At 51.1% G+C, this 26,931-nt stretch overlaps 1 protein-coding gene across 3 annotated transcripts in view; it reads right to left on the reverse strand.

Annotated features, from left to right (window-relative positions):
- The window catches only part of MAN1C1 (mannosidase alpha class 1C member 1), a 178,871-nt gene that overhangs the window by 43,944 nt on the left and 107,996 nt on the right, over positions 1-26,931 (reverse strand). For all 3 annotated transcript variants that reach the window (XM_033227730.1, XM_033227729.1, XM_033227731.1), the window contains exon 3: positions 1,387-1,502. In XM_033227730.1, the coding sequence (XP_033083621.1) occupies positions 1,387-1,502 (116 nt within the window). The remainder of the gene's footprint in view (positions 1-1,386; positions 1,503-26,931) is intronic.

A 26,931-nucleotide genomic window follows, 5' to 3' on the forward strand; every position in this document is an offset into this window, starting at 1 on the left:
ACTGCCTGAGTGTCCCCCGGTTCCTAGGGCACTGTGGGTGGCTGCCTGAGCCCATTCTGTATCCCAAAGAGCCACTGTCTACACAGGGGACAAGGAAGGCCTAGGGGGACACTCCTTCCTTCTCCTTCCTCCACCTTTCTCCAACCCAAAGACAGGGGTAATGGAGGATTCTCAGCTTCCTTGGCCTCACACACACAACCAGAAGTGTTAACAAGCCTCAAAGTCATCCTAATAATGACAAGGGTGACCTCACTTTACATCAGCATCAGACTTCACAGTGTTATAAAATGTGGTTACAACTCTCCACTGTATTTAATTCTCATGATAAGCCTATGAGTTAGGCATTATTAATATCGTTGCTGTTGTCATCATTCTCATTGTATAGTTGAGGAATCTAAGGCTCAGGGAGGGTCAATGACTTTTCCAAGAGGTGCAGGGCAGCCAGGACTTCAGAGGCCTCTGTCTCCAGGGAAGTTCCCCTACAGTGTTGCATTCCCAGGCTCTCCCAGACTCTCCGCCCTGCTCTGTGCTGGCAAACTGTCTCTCAAGGAGGCAGGGGCCTCGCTGCTGCCAGGAGCTGGAGGAGCCGGTCCCAGACCTGTCTGCAGCAGGACCTGGCACTCCTGGAGCCCACATGGAGGCTGCTGTGTGCTTGGATGCAGCCCCTCCTCCCCTCGATCTCCACTGCTTACTCCCCAAGTCCATGTAAATAGCCTCTCTCCGTGGGGAGCTCACCTCTGGGATGCATGCCTTGCTTTAGTCTGGGCTGAGAGATCAACACGGTGGGGTCTGGTGTTCAAGGCTGTTGTGCCATCCAGACACATGACCATCCCCTCTGCAAGGCCCTGGTCCCTGACCAAGTGTGCCTGCAAGACTGGAGACCAAGAGGTCCCAGGCCTGGTCATGGGCCTGCAAAGGGACGTGCACCACCCATTCCACGCCCACCCCACCCAGCCATCTCAACAGGCCAGTGCAGGGCAGGCTCAAGGCTGGAGCAGCTCTGAGCAGATGAGCCACTTCCCTCCTCCACAGAGCCATTCCCCACTTGCTGCCGCTGCTTTGTGTGACAGATCCAGCCCTGGGGGGCCGTCCAGGCTGGGAGCAATGTGCCCCAGATGAGCAATGACTGACCTTGCAGGGAGGGGACAGATGGTTGTGGTGGTGTCCCCTCCCTAGGGAGGATGCTAGACTGGGGAGGATGTCCCCACTTCAAGGCTGTCTTAAGGGAGGGGCTCAGCACAGAGTGCACGGCAGCCCTGGTTCTGAGACTGCTGGGCTGTGCAGCCTTGGGCGAGACCCTCAACACCTCTGGGTCTCAGAGATGACAGGGTGAAGCTGGCTGTTGGGCCTCTTCTGACCCCCACTCCCCGAGGGCCTCTGACTCACCACATTCAGGTGGAAGTTCTCTTCCACCCAGGCCTTGGCCTCCTGGAACTCCTCTTTCAGCTCCATGAGGTAGAGGGTGTCGAGGGAGTCAATGACCGTCGCCCCACTGAGGCCTCCTGCAGGCACAGAGCATTGAGGGTGTGACCCAGGGCCATCCTTCTCTTTTCCCCAAGCCACCGTTCCCAGGGCCCCTCCAATGCCAGCGCAGGCTCGGCGGCAAAGGCTGACCTCAGGCACCATCCAGGTGGGCTCCAGTGCCACCATCAAAGGTGAGGCCGAGACCCAGAGTCCCCACCATGGGCTGCTTCCTCCTCAGGGCAGAAAACAGTGGCCAGAAACCGAGGGCTCAGGCTGAGCCACTTCCCAGACCTCGGTCCACTCTTCTATTGGTCAGCGGGTCAACTATCAGTGCCAGTCAGCCACCCACTTTTCTCTACTTTGGCATACAAAACTCTTTTTTCTTTTTTTTGAGACAGGGTCTAACTCTGTCATCCAGTCTAGAGTGTAATGGCGCGATCTTGGCTCACTCCAACCTCTGCCTCCCAGGTTCAAGTGATTCTCCAACCTCAGCCTCCCGAGTAGCTGGGACCACAGGTGCTCACCACCACGCCCAACTAATTTTTGTATTTTTAGTAGAGACGAGGTTTTGCCATGTTGGCCAGGCTGGTCTGGAACTCCTGGCCTCAAGTGATCCACCCACTTTGGCCTCACAAAATGCTGGATTACAGGCGTGAGCCACCACACCCAGCCTGGCATACAAAAATGTTTTTTTGTTTTGTTTTTGTTTTTTTTGTTTTTTTTTTTAGACAGTCTCATTCTGTCACCTAGACCAGAGTATAATGGTGCTATCTCAGCTCACTGCAACCTGCAACCTTCACCTCCTGGATTCAAGTGATTCTTGTGCCTCAGCCTCCCAAGTAGCTGGGATTACAGATGCACGCCACCACACCCAGCTATTTTTTGTATTTTTAGTAGAAATAGCGTTTCACCATGTTGGCGAAGGCTGGTCTCGAATGCCTGGCCTCAAGTGATCTGCCCACTTCAGCCTCCCAAGGTGCTGGGATTACAGGCATGAGCCACCGCATCTGGCCCAAAAATCATAACTGTGCCAATCCTCTATCTCTTCAAGATTAGTTGTAGCCAATAGAGGGTGAACTGAGGCTCAAATAGAAAATAGGATACCATGCAGCCATCCACACAGGTGGGGTCAACCTGTGCCTATTTACCTGGGGAGACATCCATCGGATCTGTTTTTTTTTCTTTTTTTAAAGTAAATTGCAAAGAAGAAAAAAATAGTATAATTCTTATTGTACATCAAAGTATAAGTGTACAGAACTAAGTCTGGATAGAATGACCCAGCGGCTACCTCTGAGTGCCGGGATTACAGGTGCTTTTTGATTTCTTCAGCTCATAGGTTACTTTTTTATAACCAGAAACTTATTTCCATTAAAAAAAAAAAAAGGAAAGAAAATTTGGGCAAAGAAATCAAACAAATGCACAAAGCAAAAATTTGTGGCCATTCTCATTCTAGCGCATGAACGAACTACGAGGCCTGGCCCCTACCACTGGGCATCAGGCACCTGTCCTGGGAGTAAAGGCTGACATAAGTGCAAAATGATAGTTTTCCATCCCGTGAACCAGACAGAAAAGTAATGAGGAAGACACCCTCGGGCACAACCAGAGCCTTCTGCACTCAGTGCAGGAAACTGTGAAGGTGAAGGGGAGGGAGAAAGAGACATGCCGGCTACTATCTGAAGGGCTTCCTGAAAGAGGTGGCGTCTCTCATCAACTCCTTACAACTATGGAGTCATTGCAGGCAGCAGCAATTTCCTTTAGGGACCAGAGTGCAACCCTAAGAGGAGTGATTGTTCCTTCAGTGTCCTCCCTGCAGAGGCTGAAAACATTGAGAGTCATAGGCTCCACCTTTTGCAGTGGAAACTCTGGAGTCTGTTGAGCCCACTTGAGTCTGCAGTGTGTGCTTTGCGGCACCTCCTGAATTCAGAGTTAGCCTCTAATCTCCTTAATGAGGGCTTCCTAACTGCTCACTTGTGTTGACTGAAGGAGGAGAATCCTGAAATTGACACACTTAACCAACTCTCTAGGCTGGGCAAGGTCTGAAAAAGGACACCGCCCAGAAAAAGAACGGAAGTGAGAGAGGGAGGGAGCAGTTAGGAGGAAGATGAGGCTGGAGTTGGAAGAATCTATTACCAGAAGGGAGGGCTCCCCAAGGAGGGAGCAGAGGGCTGGAGGGACCCAGCCCTGTGTCTTGGGATGGGCTGGAGGTTGGAGAATTTATTACCAGAAGGGAGTTCGCCAAGGAGGGAGAAGAAGGCTGGAGGGACGCAGCACTGCGTCCTGGGATGGCTTCCCTGTTTGGGCTGAAGTGCATTTCCAGAATGTCAGCCCTCCCACGCTTAAGGAGTGGTAGGAAAACACATCCCAAAGCCAGACAGACTTGATCCTTTGCTGGTTCATCCCAGCTGCTTCCCCTGTAGGTAGCAGGGCTGAACGGAGTTCCTGGGCCTTATTCACCCTCTCGAGGTGCTCAAGCAGGGAGGCACTGAGGAGCCCAGGCGGACTGAGCAACGCACACAGGGTGCAGGCCTGGTGTCCACGCTCCTGGCTGCAGTTCAGGCCCCTTCCTGTTCTATCACAGGACCTCAAACCAGATGTTTGAAGGGCCTGGAGGAATTTGGGGGATCCTGCTGCCCCTACCCCTTCATTGTCATAGATGAAGACCTCAGAGAGGGGATGGGACACACTCAAGTCTAGACCAAGGGGGGACTGGCCTGGCCCCAGGCCAAGTGGAATGTTTTCCACACATGGGGCATGGCGGGGCCGCTCAGTTCTCTGTGAAAACAGTTGCAGATCTGATTACCCACCCCACCCCACCCCACCCACTCGGATCAGTTACGGATCAAGAGAGGCCCAGGCCGTGTGTCCTTCAAGTCCAGGGGACAGGCAGCCACAGTGTCTGATTTCTGAATCCTGCCCTGGGCTCCCTGGTGTTTTCACCCCATGCGCCCTTCTTCCTCTAGATCAGGCTGGGAGGGCAGCCAGGGCTCCTCGTGACCAGCTCTGCCCCGTGACGTCCCTGGGGACGCTCTATGCGGCCAGCTGAGAAAGCAGCTTGCTAAGAGATTTGTTGGCAAGTTCCTGACCCTGCTCTCAGGCTCCTGAATCCTTCTCTTGGTTGGTCTGCCATCCCCATTCCCACCTGGCACATGGCTGAGCTGCAGTCCAGCAAGGCACTTACTGGAAAGCCTTTCATTCCAGGCCAGAGGTTACCCAGCGGTCAGGCTGGGCAGGAGGGAAGGCCCTATCCTGAATTCAACCCTATTTGCACCTGCAGCCACCCTGGGGCAGCTCCCCAGGAGGAAAGACACACTCCCTTTTCAGCAAACAGACCATGATTTATATACAAAGAGCCAGCTTGGACGCTTCCCTAGGGCTGCGGCTGGGGCGGGCTCCATGTTGGTCCACTCTCCTGTTCCAGTTCTGAAGCCATGGGGTTCACCCCTTCCTGCCAGTGCAGAAAGCAGTGAGGTGTCTTAGAAATAATACTGACCCAGGAATCAGCAGCCAGGTGTTCAAATCCCGTTATGGGCAACACATCTGCTCTAAGCATCAAAGTTCTCATCTGTGAAATGAGGTTAAGACCACTGGACCAGGGCACTGGGGAGCCACTGCAGGTTCCTGAGCCAGGATAAATACATCATATACACACCTGGCCTAGATACATCTGATAAATACATTCTATATGCTTGGCACAGACTAAGTGCTTGATAAATTAGTTCATTGATCTTATTTCTGGGGTCCCTTAGTTCACCTTGAAATAGCAGCCTGGCCAGGGAGTGAGGAAGGGCAACGAGGTTGGGGAGACCCTCTTGATCCTTTCCTTTGGGAGGGTTCGGACCTTTGGCTACTGAATAAAGCCTTTGCAAGGCAACCTCACACATAGCTAAGAGGCTGGCTTTGGTGTCAGGGAGATGCATGTTCAAATCCTGGCCTCTTACACCCTAGCTGTGCAATAGCACAAGCCATTCTACCTCTTTGTGGCTCATTTCCCTCATCTGCAAAATGGGGATGACACTAGGACCTGCCCCATAAGGCTGCTGGGAGGGTTAAAGGGCAGGTTGATGGACAGGGGCTAGCATGAGAGTGAGTACACGTGGTCCTCCTTGCCCCCACTGGCCCTGGGCAGCCTCTCCACAAAAATCTTCCTGGGTCAGTGAGGCCTTGGGTTGTAACTGCATTCCTGGCCCTCTCCCTCACCCCTGCAGGGCAATGTGAGTATGAGATTGCAGCTTGCAAAAATCCTTGGCCCAACTTAGAGGAAAACCACCCCATAGGTCCCATATGTATCTGCTGCCGAGGCCATCACTACCTCATCTCGTTGTGTAGCTGCCTCCAAAAGGGTGCTCCTACCTCCAAGACCCCTTCCCTTTACCTCTTATCCACCCTAAATCCAGATCCAACTTGGGTCTCTCCCCCAGCTCAGGAACCGCCAATGGATCCCCAGTACCCATGCAGGAAGGGGTACAAGCTCCTGCTTCCATACCTTTGCACGTGTGGTCTTCTCTGCCAAGAAATCTTCTCTGTGCATCTTGGCATGTTCAACACCAACATGTTCTTCAAGGTCTGCCTCCCAGGGGCAGCCTGACCTGGTTCCACTAGCTAACCTCTCCTTGCCCTAAGAGTGCCCACAGCACTTTCTTGGACACCCACCACCATCTCCCTGCACTGTGGGGCTTTGCCTCCCTAACTAGACTGTGAGCCTCTTGAGGTTAAGGGTTCCCACTGCCTCTCTCATAACCCCTCCCCACCTTCCAGCCTTGTCTCTAAGCATCCCAAAGGTCAGAACCCCCAAACCCAAATGGGCTACTTGCCATTCCCTGCAGCCTCTTCACACACCGCTACTTTTATGACTTTTCTACAAACTCTGCCAGGAACTGCCTTTCCCCATCCCACCTTCTCCTGTGGAAATCTAGGGCCCACCTCAAATGCCTCATTACCCACAAAGCCATGCATGTGATCTCACCTTCTGATGTCCGGCTTAGAGCCCTTTCTCTGCGAGAGGGTCTTCCCCAGCTCCCCATGTCTACATTCTAGGCCCCTACACTGTGCACCTCCACCTTCCCCCATTCTCATCTCATGCTAATGGACTCATGCATTTCCCTGTCCCTGTCACTTTATAATAGTGGGGACTATAGTCTGCATCTGTGTCTTCCCCACAGTGGGACGGCAGGAGGGCAGGAGCCAGGCTGGTCTCCCAGTGTCATGGATCCTGGCTCCTTACTGGATCTTGGCCTTCAGGCTGCCAGTCTTCCTCTTGCTTCTCCTTCTGCCCTGGGATGGCTTCTTCCCAGTCTCCTGTGCTGGTTCCTCCTCATCTCCTGACCTCTAAAGACTGGGGTGCCTTGGGGCTCTGCCTTTGGGCTTCTTTTCTGTCCTCCCTCATTCTCTTAGTGATTTCAAATCTTAAAATCCATCAGCCAGGCACAGTGGCTCAGGTCTGTAATCCCAGCACTTTGGGAGGCCAAGGCAGGCGGATCATGAGGTCAGGAGTTTGAGACTAGCCTGGCCAACGAAGTGAAACCCTGTCTCTACTAAAAATACAAAAAATTAGCTGGGCACGGTGGCAGCCACCTGTAATCCCAGCTCCTTGGGAGGCTGAGGCAGGAGAATCGCTTGAACTCAGGAGGTGGAGGTTGCAGTGGAGCTGAGACCGTGCCACTGCACTCCAGCCCGGATGACAAGAGCGAAACTCCATCTCAAAAAAAAGAAAAAAAAATCCATCTACATGTTGATGACCCCCAGATTTAAGTGTCCTGCCAAGACCTTGTCCCGAAACCCCAGACTCACATATCTAACTCTGCATGCACGTCTCCACTTGAAGGTCTTCGGGCATCTCATGTTTCACTGTCTGAAAGCCAATCCCATGCCTTCCTCCAGACCTGTTCCTTCCAGTCTTCCTCATCTTGATTAATGTCAATGTCCTCCTCCCAAGAGCTGTGGCCCCCAACCCTTGATGCTGTCTCGTACCCCCTCATCCAGTCCTGCAGCCCATCCTGCTGGCTCTGTCTCTGCAACATTTCCAGACACTGCCCACATCTCACCTCCTCCGTGCTACTGCCCTAACCCAGCTACCTCCTCTCTCTTGCATTTATTTCACTGGCTTTATTATTTCTCTGCCCCCCTGGCATCTACCCTTGCCCTTCCCTCTTCCCACCCCCGCCACCCATCTGTCCTCAGTGTGGCAATCAGAGAGATTTTTTTAAAAATTCAAGTCAGCCGGGCGCGGTGGCTCACGCCTGTAATCCCAGCACTTTGGGAGGCCGAGACGGGCGGATCACAAGGTCAGGAGATCGAGACCATCCTGGCTAACACAGTGAAATCCCGTCTCTACTAAAAATACAAAAAATTAGCTGGGCGTGGTGGCGGGCGCCTATAGTCCCAGCTGCTTGGGAGGCTGAGGCAGGAGAATGGCGTGAACCCAGGAGGCAGAGCTTGCAGTGAGCCGAGATCGTGCCTGCACTCCAGCCTGGGTGACAGAGCAAGACTCTGTCTCAACAACAACAAAATTCAAGTCATATCATGCCACTCCTCTGCTCGAACCCCTCCATGGCTCCCATCTGACTGAGAGTTGAAAGCCTTAGTCCTTCCCATCCCTGGGGCCCTGTGATCTGCCCTGGCTCCCTCACTGCCTCTCCTCCTCCACTTTGACTGCACACTGTCCCTTCAGCCTCCACTTCAGCCTCCAAATCCTGCTCCTCGCCTAGGCCCTGGCAGCTGCAGGCCACTCTGCTGAAACTGTTCCTGCCACTTGCAGTCCCTTGTCCTCTCTGGTTTTCCCCAGCCTTCATCACCATGGGCACCATGCACGGATCTGCTCTCCCAGACACTCCGTCTTCTCCTGAGGGGTTGGCTCCTACGGGGGAGAACTCAGTTCACCATCCCCTTCCTCTGCCCAGAACACTTTCCAGCCCCCACGGGGGCACGTAAGTATTTAGGAATGGAAGACCCCCTCCCCAAGGGGGGCTGTGGCGCATTCACAACCCCCAGTGCCTGGCTACAGTTTGACCCTAGGAGGTATTAAAGGTAAGGGGTTGGGCTAAACAAAATGAGCCCACAGCACGGTCATCTGTGGTGACCACGTCCAGAGCAGGGTCGTCTACTCCAGGGGCTGCCACCACTATAAAAAGACCCTCCCACCAGGCTGCCCAGGGTAACAACATGTGCCCAAAGCCTCGCCCTGCACAAAGCTTTCTGTGAGGAGCGTGTCAGTCTCTACAAGGAAATGAACCTCCAGTTCCCAGAACCTCCTCCCGAGAAGCTGCTGAGCCAGGAACCAGCCTGCCTCCCTGGATCGTGGTCTGTATCCCACCCTGCTGACTCTGCCATATTAATGATGATGAGGTTTTTATGTGATATCATATTAGCAAAGAGAAATGGTCAGGCTGGCAACACAAACTCCAGGAAGAACATTTAGAAGAAAAAAAATCGCCCAAGGCATAGCCTATTCCCACAATATCCCCAGAGCCACATACTAATGGCTGCATTTAATTTAATGAGATAATCCACAGCGATTTTTCCTAATCTGTAAAGAAACAACACACATGTTTTTCTCAGCATCCACAGAAACCCATGTGGCTGTGTGGCAGGCCACCTTTTCAAAGGCGGCTGCTGTGGTGTATCTTATCCCACAAGAAGAACAAAGCTTTTCTTGTGACACTGACACACCTCCCATGGCTTCTCCCCTTGAACCTGGGCAGACCATTGTGATCACCTGGATCAACAGAATGAAGCAGAAAGGATGAGGTGCTCTTTTCTTTATTTTTTTGAGATAGGGTCTCTTGCTCTGTCATCCAGGCTGGAGTGCAGTGGTGTGATCATAGTTTATCATATCCTTGAATTCTGGGGCTCAAGCCATCCTCCCAAGAAGCAGGGACTATAGGAGTGCACCACTATGCCTGAATAACTTTCAAAATTTTTTTGTAGAGATGGGGGTCTCACTATGTTGTCCAGGCTGGTCTCAAACTCCTGGCCTCAAGCGATCCTCCCATCTCAGTCTTCCAAAGCACTGGGATTATAGGGGTGAGCCACTGTGCCTGGCTTGACCTTAAGGCCCAGACCTTAAGAAACTGGCAGCTTCCACCTCCTGCCTCTCAGAATGCTGGATCTTGAAACCAGCCACCATATTGTAAGGAAGCCCAAGATAGCTAGCTTTCAAGGAGAAAACACGTAGAGAGCCACGTGTTGGTTTTCTGACTGACAGTCCCATCTGAGGTTCTAGCCAACAGCCAGCATCAATTGCAATGCATGACTCAAAAGCTTCCAGATAATATCAGCACCCAGCTATCGAGTCAGCCTCAGCCTTCAAGCCTTCCCAGCTGAGAGCCTATACATGACTGCACAGAGACAAGCTGTCCCCTGTTGTGCCCTTTCTGAATTACTGACCCACGCAATCTGTGCGCATAATAAAATAATTGTTTTAAGCCCCCAAGTTTTGGAGTAATTTGCAATATAGCAATAGCAACTGGCATGTTTTTGCCACATGGATTTTTAGGAAGATTAATTAAAGTGACATCCCCATTACCCAAAGTTTATTGTTTAAAACCAGATCGTCTAGTATGATGAGGTCTTCTGGCTGCATAAAACCCATTTATGGATTGGGACCTCTCCATTTCTATCTGGTCTGTTTTTCGTGTGTTGTGTTTTAATTTTTTTTTTCCTTGAGCAGGAATATTTTCCTTGAATTTTCCCATGATGGCTATTTCCTGGGTCACATAGCACTGTGCTCTGAGGCTGAATATTTCCAGGCAAAGGTTTCTTGAAGCCTCTGGAAGGAAAAATATTTTTTAGGGACTCTTCCTGGAACCCAACAGAATGCTCTTACTGGAGGCTGATGCATGAGAGATGAACACATAACGATCACATCGTTGCCCTGTTTAACTGCCCTCAACCTCACCCCTGCCTCTGTTCTCCAAGTTCAAATTCCTGGGCACAGCGTGCAGAGCCCATGGTCCCAGCCGTGGCAAGCTCTCCAGCCTCACCTCTTGTCCTGCTCTCTTTGCATGTGATGCTTGACCCACATCAGACCACCAGCAGCTCCTCAGACTCCCTGGTGTGCCTGCTGCTATGGGTCCCTCTGCCTGGGATGCCTTCCCTTGCAGTTGGCTTGGTAAACACCTACTCATCTTTCTGGCCTTGGCTCATACATTAAGCCTTTTCCCAAGACATTCCTGAGCTGCCAAACAGAACTGACCATGCCCTCCTTTGGTGCCCACCCACTCCACTGCACGTGACTTTGTCCCAGCACCGTGTGCACCATATTGTATGTCTCTGCGTAGATGCCTGTGAATCCTAGGGTGCAGTGGCTGGGTCTAACATTTCCCAGTGGCCCCGGCATCCATCCTCAGGCTGGGCACAAAGAAGGCAGAAACGAGTGGTTGTCGAATGAATGAATGAATGAATGGCGACTGGAAACATGAACAGCTCTTTCTTGGGGGTTGCCGACACTTTACCAGGCCCCTGGGCCTCAGAGAAGACACAGCACACACAGTACAGTAGTGGCCAGCTACCAAGGAAATCCCTGTTGAAGGGGTGAAATGGGCAGCCACAGATGTCAGGGTCCTGGTGGAACTAATGGCTTCCTCCACCTTTCCCGAGCAGATGCCACGCTTTGCTGCCACAGCTGACTGGAGAATGGTTACCGCAGCCAACGGCTGGAGGAGGTTCCCTGTGACAAGTGGCTGGACACAGTTCACTGAAGCAGTCCGCTGGACAGAAGCTGGAGCAGCTCCTCATTGGAAAACAGAGTGTGTTTGTAAAATGTTAATGTTTGTTTTTAAACAAGAGTGGAGGGTGCTGTCTGATCTGGACACCTGTGTTTAAAAGCTCCCTCTGACAGTGCTGTAGAGCAAGCTCTGAACTGCTTTCATCTCAAAACTGGAACTCAGAATTCTGGAGTGATATCTCCAAAGTCACAAAACTCAGGGCAGAGCTGTGACCAGAAGCCACCTTCTAGCCATGTGACCTTTACATTTCCTGTGAGGCCTTGATAGGGAAGAGAACATGGGCTTTGGAGCCAAACAGACCCAGTTCTGATCTCAGCCTCAATCATCCTTGCTGTGTGAGCTTGGGCAACTGACTTGACCTCTTGTACCCTCAGTGAAATGGAATAATGAGCCGGGGTGCAGTGGCTCATGCCTATAATCACAACACTCTGGGAGGCTTAGGCAGGTGGATTGCTTGAGCCCAGGAGTTCAAGACCAGCTTGGGTGACATGGCACAACCCTGTCTCTACAAAAAATGCAAGGGGCATGTGCCTGTGGTCCCAGCTACTTAGGAGGCTGAGGTAGGAAGACTGCTTGAGCCCAGGAGGTAGAGGCTGCAGTGAGCTGTGATGGCGCCACTGCACTCCAGCCTGGGCAACAGAGCAAGATCCTGCCACAAAAACAAAAGTTAAACAAAGTAAAATGGGACAATGAGGTCTCCCTTTTAGGGTGGTATGGTGATTTGTTTGGATGAATACATATAAAGAACCCCCATACACTGTCCAGCACTCAGCAGGCACTCACTACAAGAGAAAATGACACACCCAGCATACAGCAGGTACTCAATGCATGGGGCTGTTATCACAAGGTTCAGTTCCAACAGAGAAAGTCACCCTCAGGCTTGGCAAAGCTACGAGCCCTGGCAGATGCTTGGCCCAGCAGAGAAGGTACTGCCTTTGTGCCAGGCAAGCAGAAAGCGTGAGTCACAGGGAAGACAGGACTGAGCTGGGCAGGGACTGGGGCATTTTAACTACCCAATAGGACTGCAGTACTCTTTTTGCCTCAGCGGGGAGAAGGGCAAAAATCAGAGCCCTTTGCCACTCATCCCACCAGACATCAAAGTCCAGCTACTGTTCTGGTGAGCTCCTGACAGCAGACACAGAGACCCTTCACGCTCTGGCCTCTACTTGCCTGGGGAAATTAGATGGTTGTTCAACAAATCTTCACTCCCTCCCTCTCCCTCCTTGGGAGGAGTAAATATCCCTATCCCATTAACCCTGGGCTTTTCCATGTAACTTGCTTTGGCTTCATGGTGGCTGGGGAATTAAACTCTGCCCTTGATCTTAGGTTTGGCTATGAGACCTGCCACAGGGATTCGTGGACATGATCTGAAACATGCTTGTACGGCTGGGCTTGCTCTCTTAGGCCCCCACGCTTCACCATAAGGAGAATGAACCTCAAGTGGCCACTGGTCAGGAAGGATGAGATATGTGCAGAGCAGACTTGGACACAGCTAGATGCAGCCTAGATAAACCAAATTCCAGCCTATCTGCAGTAACAAAAAACACTCACTGTGGTCTGCCTCTCACTGTGGAATACTTTGTTATAATACAACACTGTTATGGAAATAGTTGACTGATACAATGCTCTTATAGTCCTATGTCATATATATACATATATATACACACACACATATATATATACATATATACACACACACATATACATATATACACATTTTGAGACACAGTCTCGCTCTGTTGCCCACGATAGAGTGCAGTGGTGCGACTCTGCAACCTCTACCTCCCGGGTTCAAGTGATTCTCATTGCTTCAGTCTCCTGAGTAGCTGGGATCACAGGCATGTGTCACCATGCCTGGCTAATTTCTGTATTTTTGGCAGATGTGGGGATTCGCCATGTTGGCCAGGCTTGTTTCAAATTCCTGGCCTCAAGTGGTCCACCTGTCTCGGTCTCCCAAAGTGCTGGGATAACAGGTGTGAGCCACCGCAACTGGCCCCCTGTGTCTTAATCATCTTTTCATGTGTTCCACATTCTAGGCAAACTACTACTTCCATGTGGCCCATTCTCTCCAGCTTCCAGCCCTTTCTTCAAGCTGTTTCCTCTTCCTGGCATGCCCTCTTCTAACCTACAATGTCCCCACACGCCTCAATCCAATGTCTACTTCAACTTCTAGATAAAATGTTTCTTCCTCCGTGAAGACATCCCTGATTCTCCCATGTGGACCTCAGGTTTTTCTCCTCTGAGCATTTTTATCAAAGGCACTGTTTATCAACTTCTGTTACAGTAATTTGTGTCCTTTTCTCAAATCCGTTCCAGGCAAGGAGTGTCTTCATGGCTAGATCTAAGCCTGGTTAATTTAAGCCTACACAGACCCCGCAGAGTCAAGGTTTCTTTGGGATCTGCGGAGTGAAGGACTGGATTCCCTCCCTGCACTGCCTCTATGTGAGGAGGCCTCCTTGATAGCCAGTGCCCTGGCCAGAGGCAATTCCTCTGTGGTGTGAGGTTCTGGGAGCCAGACACTGACTCCATAAGGCTCTGAGATCCTGGCCCAGGGTAGACACCCCCAAAAAAGTTTCTTGTGGAATGTGGAATGCTAAATGCCAGCCAACCCTTCCTTATCAGAAGTTAAGAACAATCCTTTTGTGCCTGGCACTGTGCTGTTTGTTTCACATCCATCTTTTAAAAACTCTATCATTGGGCCAGGAGCGGTGGCCCATGCCAGTAATCCCAGGACTTTGGGAGGCTGAGGCAGGTGGATCACTTGAGGCCAGGAGTTCAAGACCAGCCTGGCCAACATGGTGAAACCCCATCTCTACTAAAAATACAAAAGTTAGCCGGGCGAGATGGTGCACGCCTCTAGTCCTAGCTACTCGGGAGGGTGTGGCACAAGAATCGCTTGAACCTAGGAGGTGGAGGTTGCAGTGAGCCATGATTGTGTTGCCAGGAACTCCAGCCTGGGCAACAGAGACAGACTCTGTCTCAAAAATAAATAAAGTAATTAATTAAAATAAATTAAAAATAAAAAAATAAAAACTCATTGTCCCTCTTACAGACAAAGATTGAGGCTTAGAGGAATTCAGTCATTTGGTCAAGATTCATTCATTCATTCATCCCAAATATATTTTTTGGGTGCTTGGGGTATGCCTGGCACTGGAGTCTAGTGGAGTGAGGGGAAGTACCCGCAGAGACACATCTAAATGTAACATATGTGATGCAGAAAAACGGAGTGGCCACGGAGGAGCTCCATTTAGGTGGAGGTGGGGGACGCAGCCAGGAGATGGGCAGCATTTGGGCAGAGGCTTGAAGGAGGCCCAGGAGGAAAGGGGCCAAGGGCACGGCAGGCAGAATGCATAGCACACTAAAAATCCCGAGGTAAGGGCTGTGTACGGTGGGAAAGGGGGAAAGCAGTGGGCAGTGAGGGGGTGGGGGCCAGACCACACGTGGTCCTGGGGCTCCAGGAAAGGGGGTCTGGATGACTTAGGAACTGGATCTGACTGGCTGCTGTATGATGAGTGGCTGGGCCCATCTTGGGTAGACTCCAGAGTTACCCATCTTGGTTTGGTGAATTGTCCTCTAGGCATTTATGGATGAAGAGGACGGAGGCAGGAGCACCTGGGTCTGCGCTTTGAGACCCTGTGAAGGCAGCTGGAGATGCTCCCCAGTGGTGGCGGGCAGCTGTTTACCAGTCCAGGAACAAGAAGAATTCAACAAGACCATGGGGCATGTGAGCCAGGTGCCTCACCTCAACTCCTGGGGGAGGCTCCAGCTGTCTTTGACAGTGCCAGAGCCTCCTGGGCCCACGGGCACAAGGTTGCAGTGCTGTCTTGGGTATACATTGTGGCCACACAGAGCTATGCATTGATCATGGCAAACACAGCCTGTGGACCACAGACAAGAAGCGCAGATGCATGGTTCTGATAACAGGATAAATGATGATTATTGGAAAGGGGAAAAGAAAGGAAATCAAAGAGGTTCCATTCACCCTTGCAAAACATTAAGAGATAGCAGAGGCAGTACCAGGAGGGCCTGGTAGGGAGCTGAGCCCCAGGGAAGGTCTTTGTAGTTGCTGGGATGGCTTAGCTGCAGGCAGTGGGCCAGCAGAATGGATTGAGTCCTGGAAACCCATGCTTGGATCCACCACTTACTAGCTGCCTCAGTTTCCTCATCCTCCACAGTGGGAGCAAGATCTCCACCTTGCAAACCATCCTGAGGGCTAGGGATCACGCAAAATGCCGGACGCCACAGACGCAAACCTGCGTGGAGGCCAACACCATGTTGCTGAGTGCACCACAGGCAGCACCTCTTTTAAGTCTCACAACACGCGAGGAGGAGGGTGCAATTCCTGCCCCTCTTTTACAGATGGGGAACTGAGGCTTAGAAAATCATCTCAACCTCCCAGTGCTGATGAACAGGGATCCGGCTATCTGCCTTGGTGGCTCTGCCCTTCACTGCTGTGCTATTCCATTCCTGCACAACCTAGGAGACTGGGCCTGGTTTGGAGGGCCCAAGAAGGTCCCAGGAAAGTACTCTTGGCTTTGAGACCGCAGGCTACCTCCTGCGGGCCTGTGGCTCAGCCTGACCCTATCTCTCACCTCTGGGCTGGAGCAAGGCCCCGCTGCAGCAGGCACTATCTTGCAGAGAGCTGCCGCCTCTCCCTGGGAGCCGGGGCACCCTCTGCAGGAGCCTGCCCATATGCCCTCGAGGAGTGGCTCTTCTTACCTACACTGTTCTGGGACCCACCACTGATCCCCTGGCCCAGGCTCACTCATAGGAGGGTCTGAATTGGTCTTTTTCTCTGACAGATGGGAGCCTTGGAAGGAAGAGATCCTGCCAGATGCATCTGTGGAACCACCAAAGAGCCTAGTGTGATGCCAGGTGCATGGTAGATTTGGAGTAAATATATAGTAAATTAACCCTGAGATAGAACAGAGCAGGAGCCCAGAGCACGCATGACCACAGGCCGGACAGGTGGCCCTCTCTCCCTCAGGCCATGACGAATCCACCTGGTTTACTCCCAGCATCAGTAAAGAGAAGGGGACCAGCCTATACTCCTATAGACCAAGAGCCTTCCTTTTCTTTGGTCCACAGGCCCCTTCCAGAACCTCACAGAAACCACTCAGGCTTCCCCTTGCCAGACTTACCTGTGTCTAACAGAGAGGGAGGCAGGGGCCTGAGACAGATTCCTACAAAGGACAGAGTAGGGCAGAAACTTTGCAATCAGGTAGACTTAGAATAAAATCATAATTGGCCTATTACTAGCTGGGTGACTTTTGGTTAGCCACCTTATCCCACGAGCCTCAACACCCTCCTCTGTGAAATGCAGATAATGTAGATTACTGAAGTCACTGGTGCTAGTAGATACACAATGAGGTTTGTTTGTTTTCCTTAAATGTAAATAGACTACAGAGGATACCTATGAGCTGCCTCTCATTTGATTATTATTATTATTGTTATTATTATTTTTTGAGACAGGGTCTCACTCTGTTGCCCAAGCTGGAGTGCAGTGGCATGATCATAGCTCACTGCAGCCTTGACCTCCCCGGGCTCAGGTGATCCTCCTACCTCAGCCCCCCGAGTAGCTGGACTACATGAGCATATGCTACCACGCCTGACTAATTGTTTTGTACAGACGGGGTTTCACCATGTTGTCCAGGCTGGTCTCAACCTCCTGGGCTCCGATGGTCTGTCCACCTCAGCCTTCCAAAGTGCTGGGCTTACAGGCATGAGCCACCAGACCTGGCCTCATTTGATTTTTTAAAGGCAGCAACGATTGTGGGGGAAGCACAGGTTTCTGGTTAAACCATGTGCCTTGGCTCTGTGGCTTACCAGCCTGTAACCACAGCCAAGTGACTTAACCTCTCTGAGCCAGCAGTGAGTCTGCATCTGTCTAAGGTACCAGCAATAACCCTGTCACAGATGTGGGTGGCTTGGATTAGGTGAAGGGTGCAGGACTCCACACACACAGTCTGGCAGGAGAGTGAAAAGGAGGAGGAAGTGCCCACGCAGGGAGAGGCCCGCCCCTCGCCACCGCTTACCCTGTCCACCCACCCACAGTCAAGCCGGGCCTCATCCAGTTGTGACAGCCCTGAGCATGCTTCCAGGGCAAGAGCTGCCTCTGTTTCAGACCTCAGTGCCCAAACAATTCACAAATGCAGCAAACGTGCTACGGCCCAGGAGATAGCTCTCCGCTTCAGAGAAAACACACAGTTCAATTTCCTAAAGATCGAACCCCAGGAGCGTCTCAAGGCTTTCCCAGCAAGAGCAGTTCTCGGAACTCAGGAGGCACCACCCTCATGTGACTGAACAATTAAAGCCCTGAGTGTTTGTCATTCTCGGCTAAGGTTTTCAAGGACAGCTGAGAAAACTAAAAAAAAAAAAAAAAAAAAATCTGATTTTGGCAGTGTGGTTTTCAGAAATATATGGTAATCCATTTTTGTCAATCCACAGAAGGCACAGCTCAAATCATTAAAAAGCCATCGTACTTAATCATGCGTGGAGAAGGCCAGTCTGCCTCTGAGATCATTTTCAAACGGTTTCAGGGTAACTTTCAAAAACTCACAGGCAAGCAGGGAGGGGATTATGACAGACCGTAATCTGAGGAATTTCTCTTTCTGGTTCTCAGAGGGTAAGGGATTTATTTGAGAGGAAATCACCACCCAGACCTTGGCCTTGGTAGTGGTGGTGACAGTGGTGAGGAAGATTCTAGGATGGATCAGGCCTGACCTCTGTCCTTACAGAGGCTGCAGCTGCTTTCGCAGAAAGACAGTAAGCAATTTCCCAGCAAAACAGCAAGTAAATGAATGATTATGAAGACTGTGACAGGTAAGAATAGGTGGAAGTTTATGTAGCTGTTAAGGCCTGGCTGTGAGCCACAGGGACCTGGGTTTGGAATTTGACTTTGCCACTCTGCAGCTGTGTGACCTTACACACACTCCTCACAGACCTGGGTTCCTCATCTAGAAAATGGGATGCCTGGCCGGGCGCAGTGGCTCACGCCTGTAATCCCAGCACTTTGGGAGGCCGAGGTGGGCAGATCATGAGGTCAAGATCGAGACTATCCTGGCCAACATGGTGAAACCCTGTCTCTATTTTTTTTTTTTTTTTTGAGACGGAGTCTCGCTCTGTGGCCCAGGCTGCAGTGCAGTGGCCGGATCTCAGCTCACTGCAAGCTCCGCCTCCCGGGTTCACGCCATTCTCCTGCCTCAGCCTCCCCAGTAGCTGGGACTACAGGCACCCGCCACCTCGCCCGGCTAGTTTTTTGTATTTTTTAGTAGAGATGGGGGTTTCACCATGTTAGCCAGGATGGTCTCAATCTCCTGACCTCGTTTAGGCCTCCCAAAGTGCTGGGATTATAGGCTTGAGCCACCGCACCCGGCCTGTTAAAAAAATAAAAATTAGCTGGGCATGGTGGCAGGTGCCTGTAGTCCCAGCTACTCGGGAAGCTGAGGCAGGAGAATCACTTGAACCTGGGAGGTGGAGGCTGCAGTGAGCCAAGATCACTCCATTGCATTCCAGCCTGGGTGACAGAGCTAGATCACTCCATTGCACTTCAGCTGGGTGACAGAGCAAGACACCGTCTCAAAAAAAAAAAAAAAAAAGAGAAAACGGGATGCCTGCCTTGTAGGCTTGGGAGATCAATGAGTTAATTCCTGGGAAGCTTTTACTGCAGTGCTTGATACACAGTAAGCTCTCAATAAATGCTGGCCAAGTGGCTAACTCTGCTCAGGAAGACTTGTGGACCTGTGATGGATCGGGAAGAACGAGCAGGAACCTGCAGGGTGGAGAGCAGCAGGGGGGACATTCCAGGCAGAGAGCACAGCATGTGCAAAGGCCCTGAGGTAGGAAGCCGGTCAGAGAGGAGCACAGGTTTAGGTGGAGGGGAATGAGGGGAGCAATGTGGCCAGTCAGCTGGAGCCATCCTGGGAAAGACTTCAAATGCAGGCCAAGGGGTTTCGTCTCTATGTTGAGGGCCATGAGGAGCCACAACGGGGTGTCTCAGGGCTGGGCCATGAGCAGCCGTGTACATTAGAAGCTAACGAAGGGGCAAGAGGCTGCCGAGAAGGCTGGAACAGCATTTGGAGATCCAGAATCCTTCTGGGGTCAGAGCCACACAGCGAGTTTTCTTTCAGGTCTCAGACTACGCTGGGCACTTGTTGACTCCTAGGTGACCAAACTCTCACTAGGGGACCCCAGGCTTTGTTTGAGGTAATACCCTCTACTGTGCCAGGAAAGATTCTGCTCCCGTTTCCCTTCCTTAGGCAGAACCGGTGAAGAGAAACAGCCGTCCAGGCAGGAACTGCATTTCCCAGCCCTTCTACATCTAGGTGGGGCCGCAGGACCCAATGGGGTGTGGGCATAGGCTCCATACACCACTTTCAGGCTGGCCTATAAAAACCATTCGTGGATCTTCCAAGGCTGAGGCAACCTTGGGAGTTACAACCTGAAGACAATGGCGTCTCCATCACCCTGAGTGCCTGAGTCATCAGAGGGAACAGAGCTCTCCCCACCATCAATTTGACTTTCCATGAGCAAGAAAGAAAAGTCTGTTGTCTCCAACCACTGAAGTCTCTGGATTTCTCTGTCACAGCAGCCAGCACTGCCCTCAACAGACCTACCAGGCAGAATGACATTGGGCACTTTACCTCCCTGAGCCTGTTTCTCTCACACAGATTGTTGTGAGTGCCTCATAAGATGACAAGCATGAGTGCTTTGCAAGCAGCGAGGAACCACAGAGATCTGTCTGTCACGGGGTTATTGGCTTTAGTCCCTCTGAGAGCCCAAGGTTGCAGAAGGGAGGGGACTCTGGCCAGTCCCTGCTGAGGCAGAGGAGTGCAGCAGCTAAGGCCTGGAGAAGCTCCCAGCAGGGGCTCAAGATCCACCAGCAGGTCCTGGCCTAGGCTGGGGCCTCTCACTCCAGGCTTTAGTTCAGCCCTTTGAGAGATGCTCCTCAAATAGCTGAGCTCCCCGAAGGGAGGAGGCTGGGGCCTGGCTTCCATCTCCTGGTAGCTGCCCTGGGAAGCAGTCGGCCCAGCCTCCCTCTGATAACTTGTTCCAGCCTCTCACAACTCATTAACAGGAAATTGCATTCCCTGCCAGGAAGACGCACGCCTGATTTTTCAGACATGGCAGGTAGACTGTGTTATCAAAGCCTTGTCATGTGTCTGCACGGCCCCCACACTCTCCTGCTCTCTGGTGTCCTCGGCCAGGCTCTGTGCTCAGAGCACACATTGCCTTTGGATGTGGCTGGGCAATCTGCCAGCTTGTCTGGCCTGGGCCAGGGGCCCAGGATGGATTCCCGCAAGGGTGCCTGAGGCTCAGCCTGTACCCCTCTCCTAAGCATCCCACACTCCCTGTCCAGGACTGGGGCTGAGACCCCGCAGGGGGACAGGGTGGGGAAGGCCTGAGTGACACAGGATGTGAAGAGCTGTCTCCGGCCTCAGCGACTTTCACACAGAATACCCTGGGCACTCCGCGTCCTTTTGCTGCTGGGTTCCTCCGCCACAGCTTCAGAGTGGGGGTAGAGAATGCTCACCCCCAGCCTCTGGAGCCTGAAGTAGGGTGCAAGGCCACTTTGTCCTGCACGTATCCCCCACTGTCCCGTTCTCGGGCAGGGTGGGTGCAGACGCCAACCTCCTCCACCTCCCATGCTATCTCATCCCTTCACACAGTCACTCTCCGCCTCTCACTGGGGACCTGTGAGGAGTTCTCAAATCACCTGGCAGAGGAAACACTATCAGTGCCCTGGACTACGACAAGGACATGAAGCATCCATTTCCAAAGTCTATCCACAGGCAGGACTTAGCCTGTTTGTTCCTCATCCCCACCCTGAGCGGTGTCATTAAACCTGGTTTACAGAGAAGGAATTTACATGACTGGTGCCTAAGATCATCCAGCTAGTCTGCTGGGCAGTAATCTGAGCTGGGTCTAGCAGCCTCCATGATCATCATGGCTATGTGTTTAATACATCCTTCATGCCAACAACTAAACTGAGAATTTTACTTTTTTTTTTTTTGAAACAGGGTCTTGCTCTGTCAACCAAGCTGGAATGCAGTGGCACGATCTCGGCTCACTGCAACTCCACTTCCCAGGTTCAAGCCATCCTCACACCTCAACCTCTTGAGTAGCTAGGAGCACAGACACATGGCTTTTTTTTTTTTTTTAAATAGAGATGAGGTCTCACTGTATTGCCCAGGTTGGTCTCACACTCCTGAACTTAAGTGATCCTCCCGCCTTGGCCTCCCACAGTGATGGGATTACAGACGTGAGCCACCATGCCTGGCTGAGAATTTTATACTCTTAATCTTCATAATTATACTGCAGTGTAGGTGGTTATATTATCTCCATATCTAGATGACAAAACTGAGGCTCAGAGAAGCTAAGAAGCTTGTCCAAAGCTGCACAGCAAATAAGCAGGAACCACGGCCCGAATGCCTACCGTACTTGTGCTCTCTCCCTACACCAGCGGCCTCACAGGTGAGATGGGGCCCACCTGGGGAAGGCAGATGATGAGGCTTCAAGTCCTACCAAGCAAAAAAGCAGGGTATAAAATTGCACACATGCTGGTGACCACACCCCATTACAAAATGTGTGTACATGGATGACATGGGATGGGGTCTGGTAGTCAGTGGCTGTGTGTCTCAGAGGGAGGCAGGGCCTGGCAGCTTCTGTTAGTGCCTGGCCACCGTTGGCTGAATTCTTCCTTGTAAGGATGGCTAAGGGTTAAGGTAAATAGGAACCAGGTGGGCACGGGTGTGGTGGGTCCACCTTGCTGTGGCCCTGGAGATAGTGGTCATGGTGGTCCTCCCTCTCATTCCCTTTCCCCAGGTGTAGGAGCCACCTGGTCAGATAACTTCTCCACCTCACTGCATTCCAGACAAGCTTCTGCCTTGGGCAGAGATCCAAGCAAACCAGAGACCACTGCTCTGAGCACTGACTGCTTTTGAAGAAGTGAAGACTTGCAAGAGAGGGGCTATAGTCGGAGCAGTGTTAAGAGAGTCCCCCACCATAGAGGCCAAGGCCAACGAGCTAGTCTGCAATGGCCTGTAAAAGGCCCTTTGCGATCCAGCCCCTGCCCAGCTGGGCAGATCACTCAAATGAAAGCGTCACCTTTCATTTCATGCCACAGCCACACTCAGCTCAGCATGCTGTACCGCCGAGCCTCAGCCCAGGCTGGACCTTCTGCCCTGAGCACCTTCTCCTTCTTCAGCTCTACCGTGTGCATCTGTTGTTCTCAGATGCCTTGAACACCAGCCCCCAGTTTTCAGATGGTGCAGTCTCCCTCATATGCCACATGCCTTCGACTTCCATTAAAACAAACACCGGGAGAGAATCCTTAATAATGCCATCTAGAGGGCAAAGTGGGAGGCGAGGCAGGATCCCGAGGCACTGAAAAGTGAGGTGGGATGGCCCAAGGACACGCTGCACACTTTATTCTAGGAGGAGCTAGGATAACCCATGAAGCCCTCAGCAGGCTTGCTCTAGTGGGCCCCTAATAAGCACTCCGGTACTCTCACGCCGTCATGCCCTTGCACGTGCTGTGCCCTTTACCTAGAATGTCCTTCTCGCCTGGGAGACTCCAGCTTATTCTTCAAAGCCCAGCTCAACGTTACCTGCTCTGTCAAGTTCCCAGAGGCAGAATCAGTGGCTCCTTCCTCTGTATTCCCGTAGCACTTTGACCTCATAATTATGCGTGAATCCCTCCTCTGAGAAGAGAACTCTTTCGAGGCAACGGACATGGCCAGTGCACCTTTGCATCTCTAGCATCCATCCCAGAGCTGGCCTAGAAATGCCTCTGAATGAATGAATTAATGAGCTTCCTTTTGCTAAGATCCCAAGATACCTATTTTCCCACCTCCTGCTGGGCCTTCCCCTCTCTAGTCACAAGAGGAGCAAACTGAGCCTTTTGTCTTCACACCACATTGGTATTGACCAGGGTTGGGTTTTAATGGTGCTTTGACAAAAGGCAGCTCCCACATTCATTTTCCTTGGCTAATTACATTTCCCAATTGAAACGCTTATCTCTGGACTGGTGTTAAAGACATAATCAGTTTCCAGAATGGATTCAAAAGAGGTGAGAGCAAGAAAATAATTAAGCCAACTTCTGATTGAATCAAATAATTAAGCAGATTTAATCGGTTGCCTGTGATCTACAGCTCCAGCCTGGGCCTGGGGAGTGTACTGTTCTATCAGAGAGATCATGTCTGATTGTTTTAGAGATGGACGGCATTTCTTCCAGTAGCAAGTAAAGGATTGGCTCTTTTAACTGAATGCACATCAGGGTGGCAGAACCCCAGGTTCCTTGTTTAGGCAAAATATTCTGTGTTTGCAGGAAAATAATAGAGGATGGGGGGTGCTCTGTTCGTGAGCCACTCACAGTAGAGTTTGTACCAGTGGTCCCAATTCCTTATCCCTTCCTGCATTCATGTCCTTTGCCACTGAGTAGGATGTCTCTCCCCATCCTCTTCCTCTGGGCTCAGACACGTGGCTAACTTCAGCCAATGAGAGCAAATGTGACACACGCAGAGGCTTGAAAAAGCACGTGCATGTTTCTGCTTGTTTTCTTGTCCTTTTGCCACCTCCATGGGAACACATCTGAATGAGAGCTGAGATGCAGAGATGCGTAGAGCAGCGCTGAGTTGGCCCAGTTGTCCAAGCCAAGGATCTCTTAGATCAGCCAACAGTCAGCTGCCCTTGGGCACAAGGGTGAGCCCAGTCAAGACCTGCAGTCGTAGGCCGGGCACGGTGGCTAACGCCTGTAATCCCAGCACTTTGGGAGGCCAGGTGGGTGGATCACAAGGTCAGGAGATCGAGAACATCTTGGCCAACATGATGAAACCCCATCTCTATTAAAAATACAAAAATTAGCCGGGCGTGGTCACGTGCTCCTGTAGTCCCAGCTACTTTGGAGGCTGAGGCAGGAGAATTGATTGAACCCGGAGGCAGAGGTTGCAGTGAGCCGAGACGGCGCCACTGCACTCCAGCCTGGGCAACAAGAGCAAAACTCTGTCTCAAAAAAAAAAAAAAAAAAAAAAGGTAGGCAGTCATTTGGCCTGCCCAGCCTGGGTCAGCTGAACTCTGAAGATTCCTGAGTTACCTAAACACTTATCACTGCATGCCAGTGAGGTCTGTGGTTGTTTGTAACTGACCTTTTCTCCAGTCCTGGAGGTGGCGGGCGCCTGTAGTCCCAGCTACTCGGGAGGCTGAGGCAGGAGAATGGCGTAAACCCGGGAGGCGGAGCTTGCAGTGAGCTGAGATCCGGCCACTGCACTCCAGCCCGGGCGACAGAGCAAGACTCCGTCTCAAAAAAGTCAGTCCAGGCTGACCTTTTCTCCGGTCCCAGCCTCTAGAGGGTACCCCTCAGTCCTTTAGTCCAAGCACCACTTAGAATGGAGAGTCATACATCCTGCTGTTTGAATGGTAAATCTTTATGCAAAAACCCATCTGATCTTCACAAAGCCTCCTGGGTAGACATCAGGAAAGGGATCTTTTGTCCCACTCTACAGATGATGATGTTGAAGCTCAGGGAACCCAACAGAAGAGCCAGAGACTGTGGTTAAAGATTGTGAGTTCAATGAATGCACTAGCCTCTATTTCCACCCAGAAACTCCACTAAGACAATGGTATAATTTTTTAAAAAATGCATCAATCCACAAAGATAGAGCAACCAGGGAAGAAGACGATAGTAACAAAGTTTGGCAGCTGGGAAAGAGATGTGGAGTGCTGACTCGGCAAAGCCAAGAAAGCAGAACCCTAAGCCATGACAATGCAAGCAAACAGGCACTCAGGTTTGTGCTAGAAAACTCCAAAGGCTCTGGGGTTGGTGGCAACACCAAGTATCTCTGGAAGTGAAAGAAGAGGACGGTTTGTTGCAAGTCAGCTTCAAGGCAGTAAGATCCCTAGATCCTCTTCCTACTTCTGCCAAGAAAATGTTCCCTCTCATCCCAGCAGAAAACCAGAGGCAGAGTCTCAGAAAGGAGTAAGACAATGGGCCCCTGGATGTCTGGCTGAGGCACCGTGTGCCATCCTGGGAGCAGAGTGGGTAAGTGAAGATTTTTGGGCTGCCCACCTTTACCCTTCTTGCCCACATGGATCTCAGAAGGTCCATTCATTTCCCAGGACAATGAATGAAAAGAGACCTATACTGAGGTATATCGTTGTGAAATTTCAGAACATTGAAGACAAAGAGTAGGCCCTATAAGCTTCCAGAGAAAAATAGGTCACAATCAGAAGGCTGTGATCATGAGTCCATTTGCTAGGCAGGAGAATGAAAACATCTTCTATGCAGAACCAGACTAGCTAGCGCTAGAGAACAAACAACTATATTGAGTTCCCACTGGATTTTCCTACTGGGAGGCATCAGTCAGCAGAGCCCACTCACCACACAGAGCCCCAACCATCTTCTTTTCTGCCCCACATTTAACTTGAAGACACAGCCAAGGAGCCACAAACATTTTTAAGGGAAACTTAACACGAGAGATGGACATACACACAAACAGGAAAGGCAACTGGGAAGACACAGAGACTGCAGGAAGAAGAAAACTTTGAAAACAAAATATCATCAGAGATTAAAGAAAATGGCGTGTCTGTGAGACAAGAACAGAATGCTCAACAAAAGAACATTCACAAAATAAAATGGAGCTCTTGGAAATAAATACACAGTCTGACAGCAGAAATGCACACTCAATAAAAGAGTTGGAAGACAAACTTGAGGAAATTTTCTAGAGTAGAACCAAAACTAAAGAGACAGATAGAAAATAGAAGAGAAATTGGAGGATCAGCTCAGGGGTCTAACATACAAAATGTAGGAATTGGCCGGGAGCGGTGGCTCAAGCCTGTAATCCCAGCACTTTGGGAGGCCGACATGGGCGGATCACGAGGTCAGGAGATCGAGACCATCCTGGCTAACACCGTGAAACCCTGTCTCTACTAAAAAATACAAAAAACTAGCCGGGCGAGGTGGCGGGCGCCTGTAGTCCCAGCTACTCGGGAGGCTGAGGCAGAAGAATGGCGTAAACCCGGGAAGTGGAGCTTGCAGTGAGCTGAGATCCGGCCACTGCACTCCAGCCCGGGCGACAGAGCGAGACTCCGTCTCAAAAAAAAAAAAAAAAAGTAGGAATTCCAGAAACAGAAAAATCGGTAGAAGGAAATAATCAAAGAAATCATTCAAGGTGTCCCAGAACTGAAGACACGGATTTTTAGACTGAGAAGGTCCATTCATTTCCCAGCACAGTGAATGAAAAGAGACCTACACTGAGGTATATCGTCTCGAAATTTCAGAACATTGAGGACAAAGAGTAGGCACTATAAGCTTCCAGGGAAAAGACAGGTCACATACAAATGACGAGATATCAAAGTGGCATCAGGTTTCTCATCTGGAATGTCAGAAGCTAGAAGCAATGGATCAATTTCAAAATTCAGAGGGAAAATGACTTCCATCCTATAATTCTTTATTCAGCCTAATTATCGATTAAGCATGAGAGCAGAATAGAGTTTCAGACTTCAAAAAAATCTCAAATACTTCATCCCTCCCCTATGCACACTTTTCCAGGAAGCTACTGGATGGCGCTGACCAAGAAAGAGACAAAGGAACCAGCAAATGGGGGATGGAAAATGAGAGAGATTCACAGCTCACATCACTTACGGTGAAAGGCCAAAAGCCTTCCCCCTAGGATCGGGAATAAACAAGGATGTCCACTTCTACTTAACATTGTAATGGAGGTTCTAAACAGGGCAACTGGGCAAGAGA

The sequence above is a fragment of the Trachypithecus francoisi genome, unplaced genomic scaffold (genome assembly GCF_009764315.1).
Source record: "Trachypithecus francoisi isolate TF-2019V2 unplaced genomic scaffold, Tfra_2.0 Lachesis_group12, whole genome shotgun sequence".
NCBI lineage: Eukaryota > Metazoa > Chordata > Mammalia > Primates > Cercopithecidae > Trachypithecus > Trachypithecus francoisi.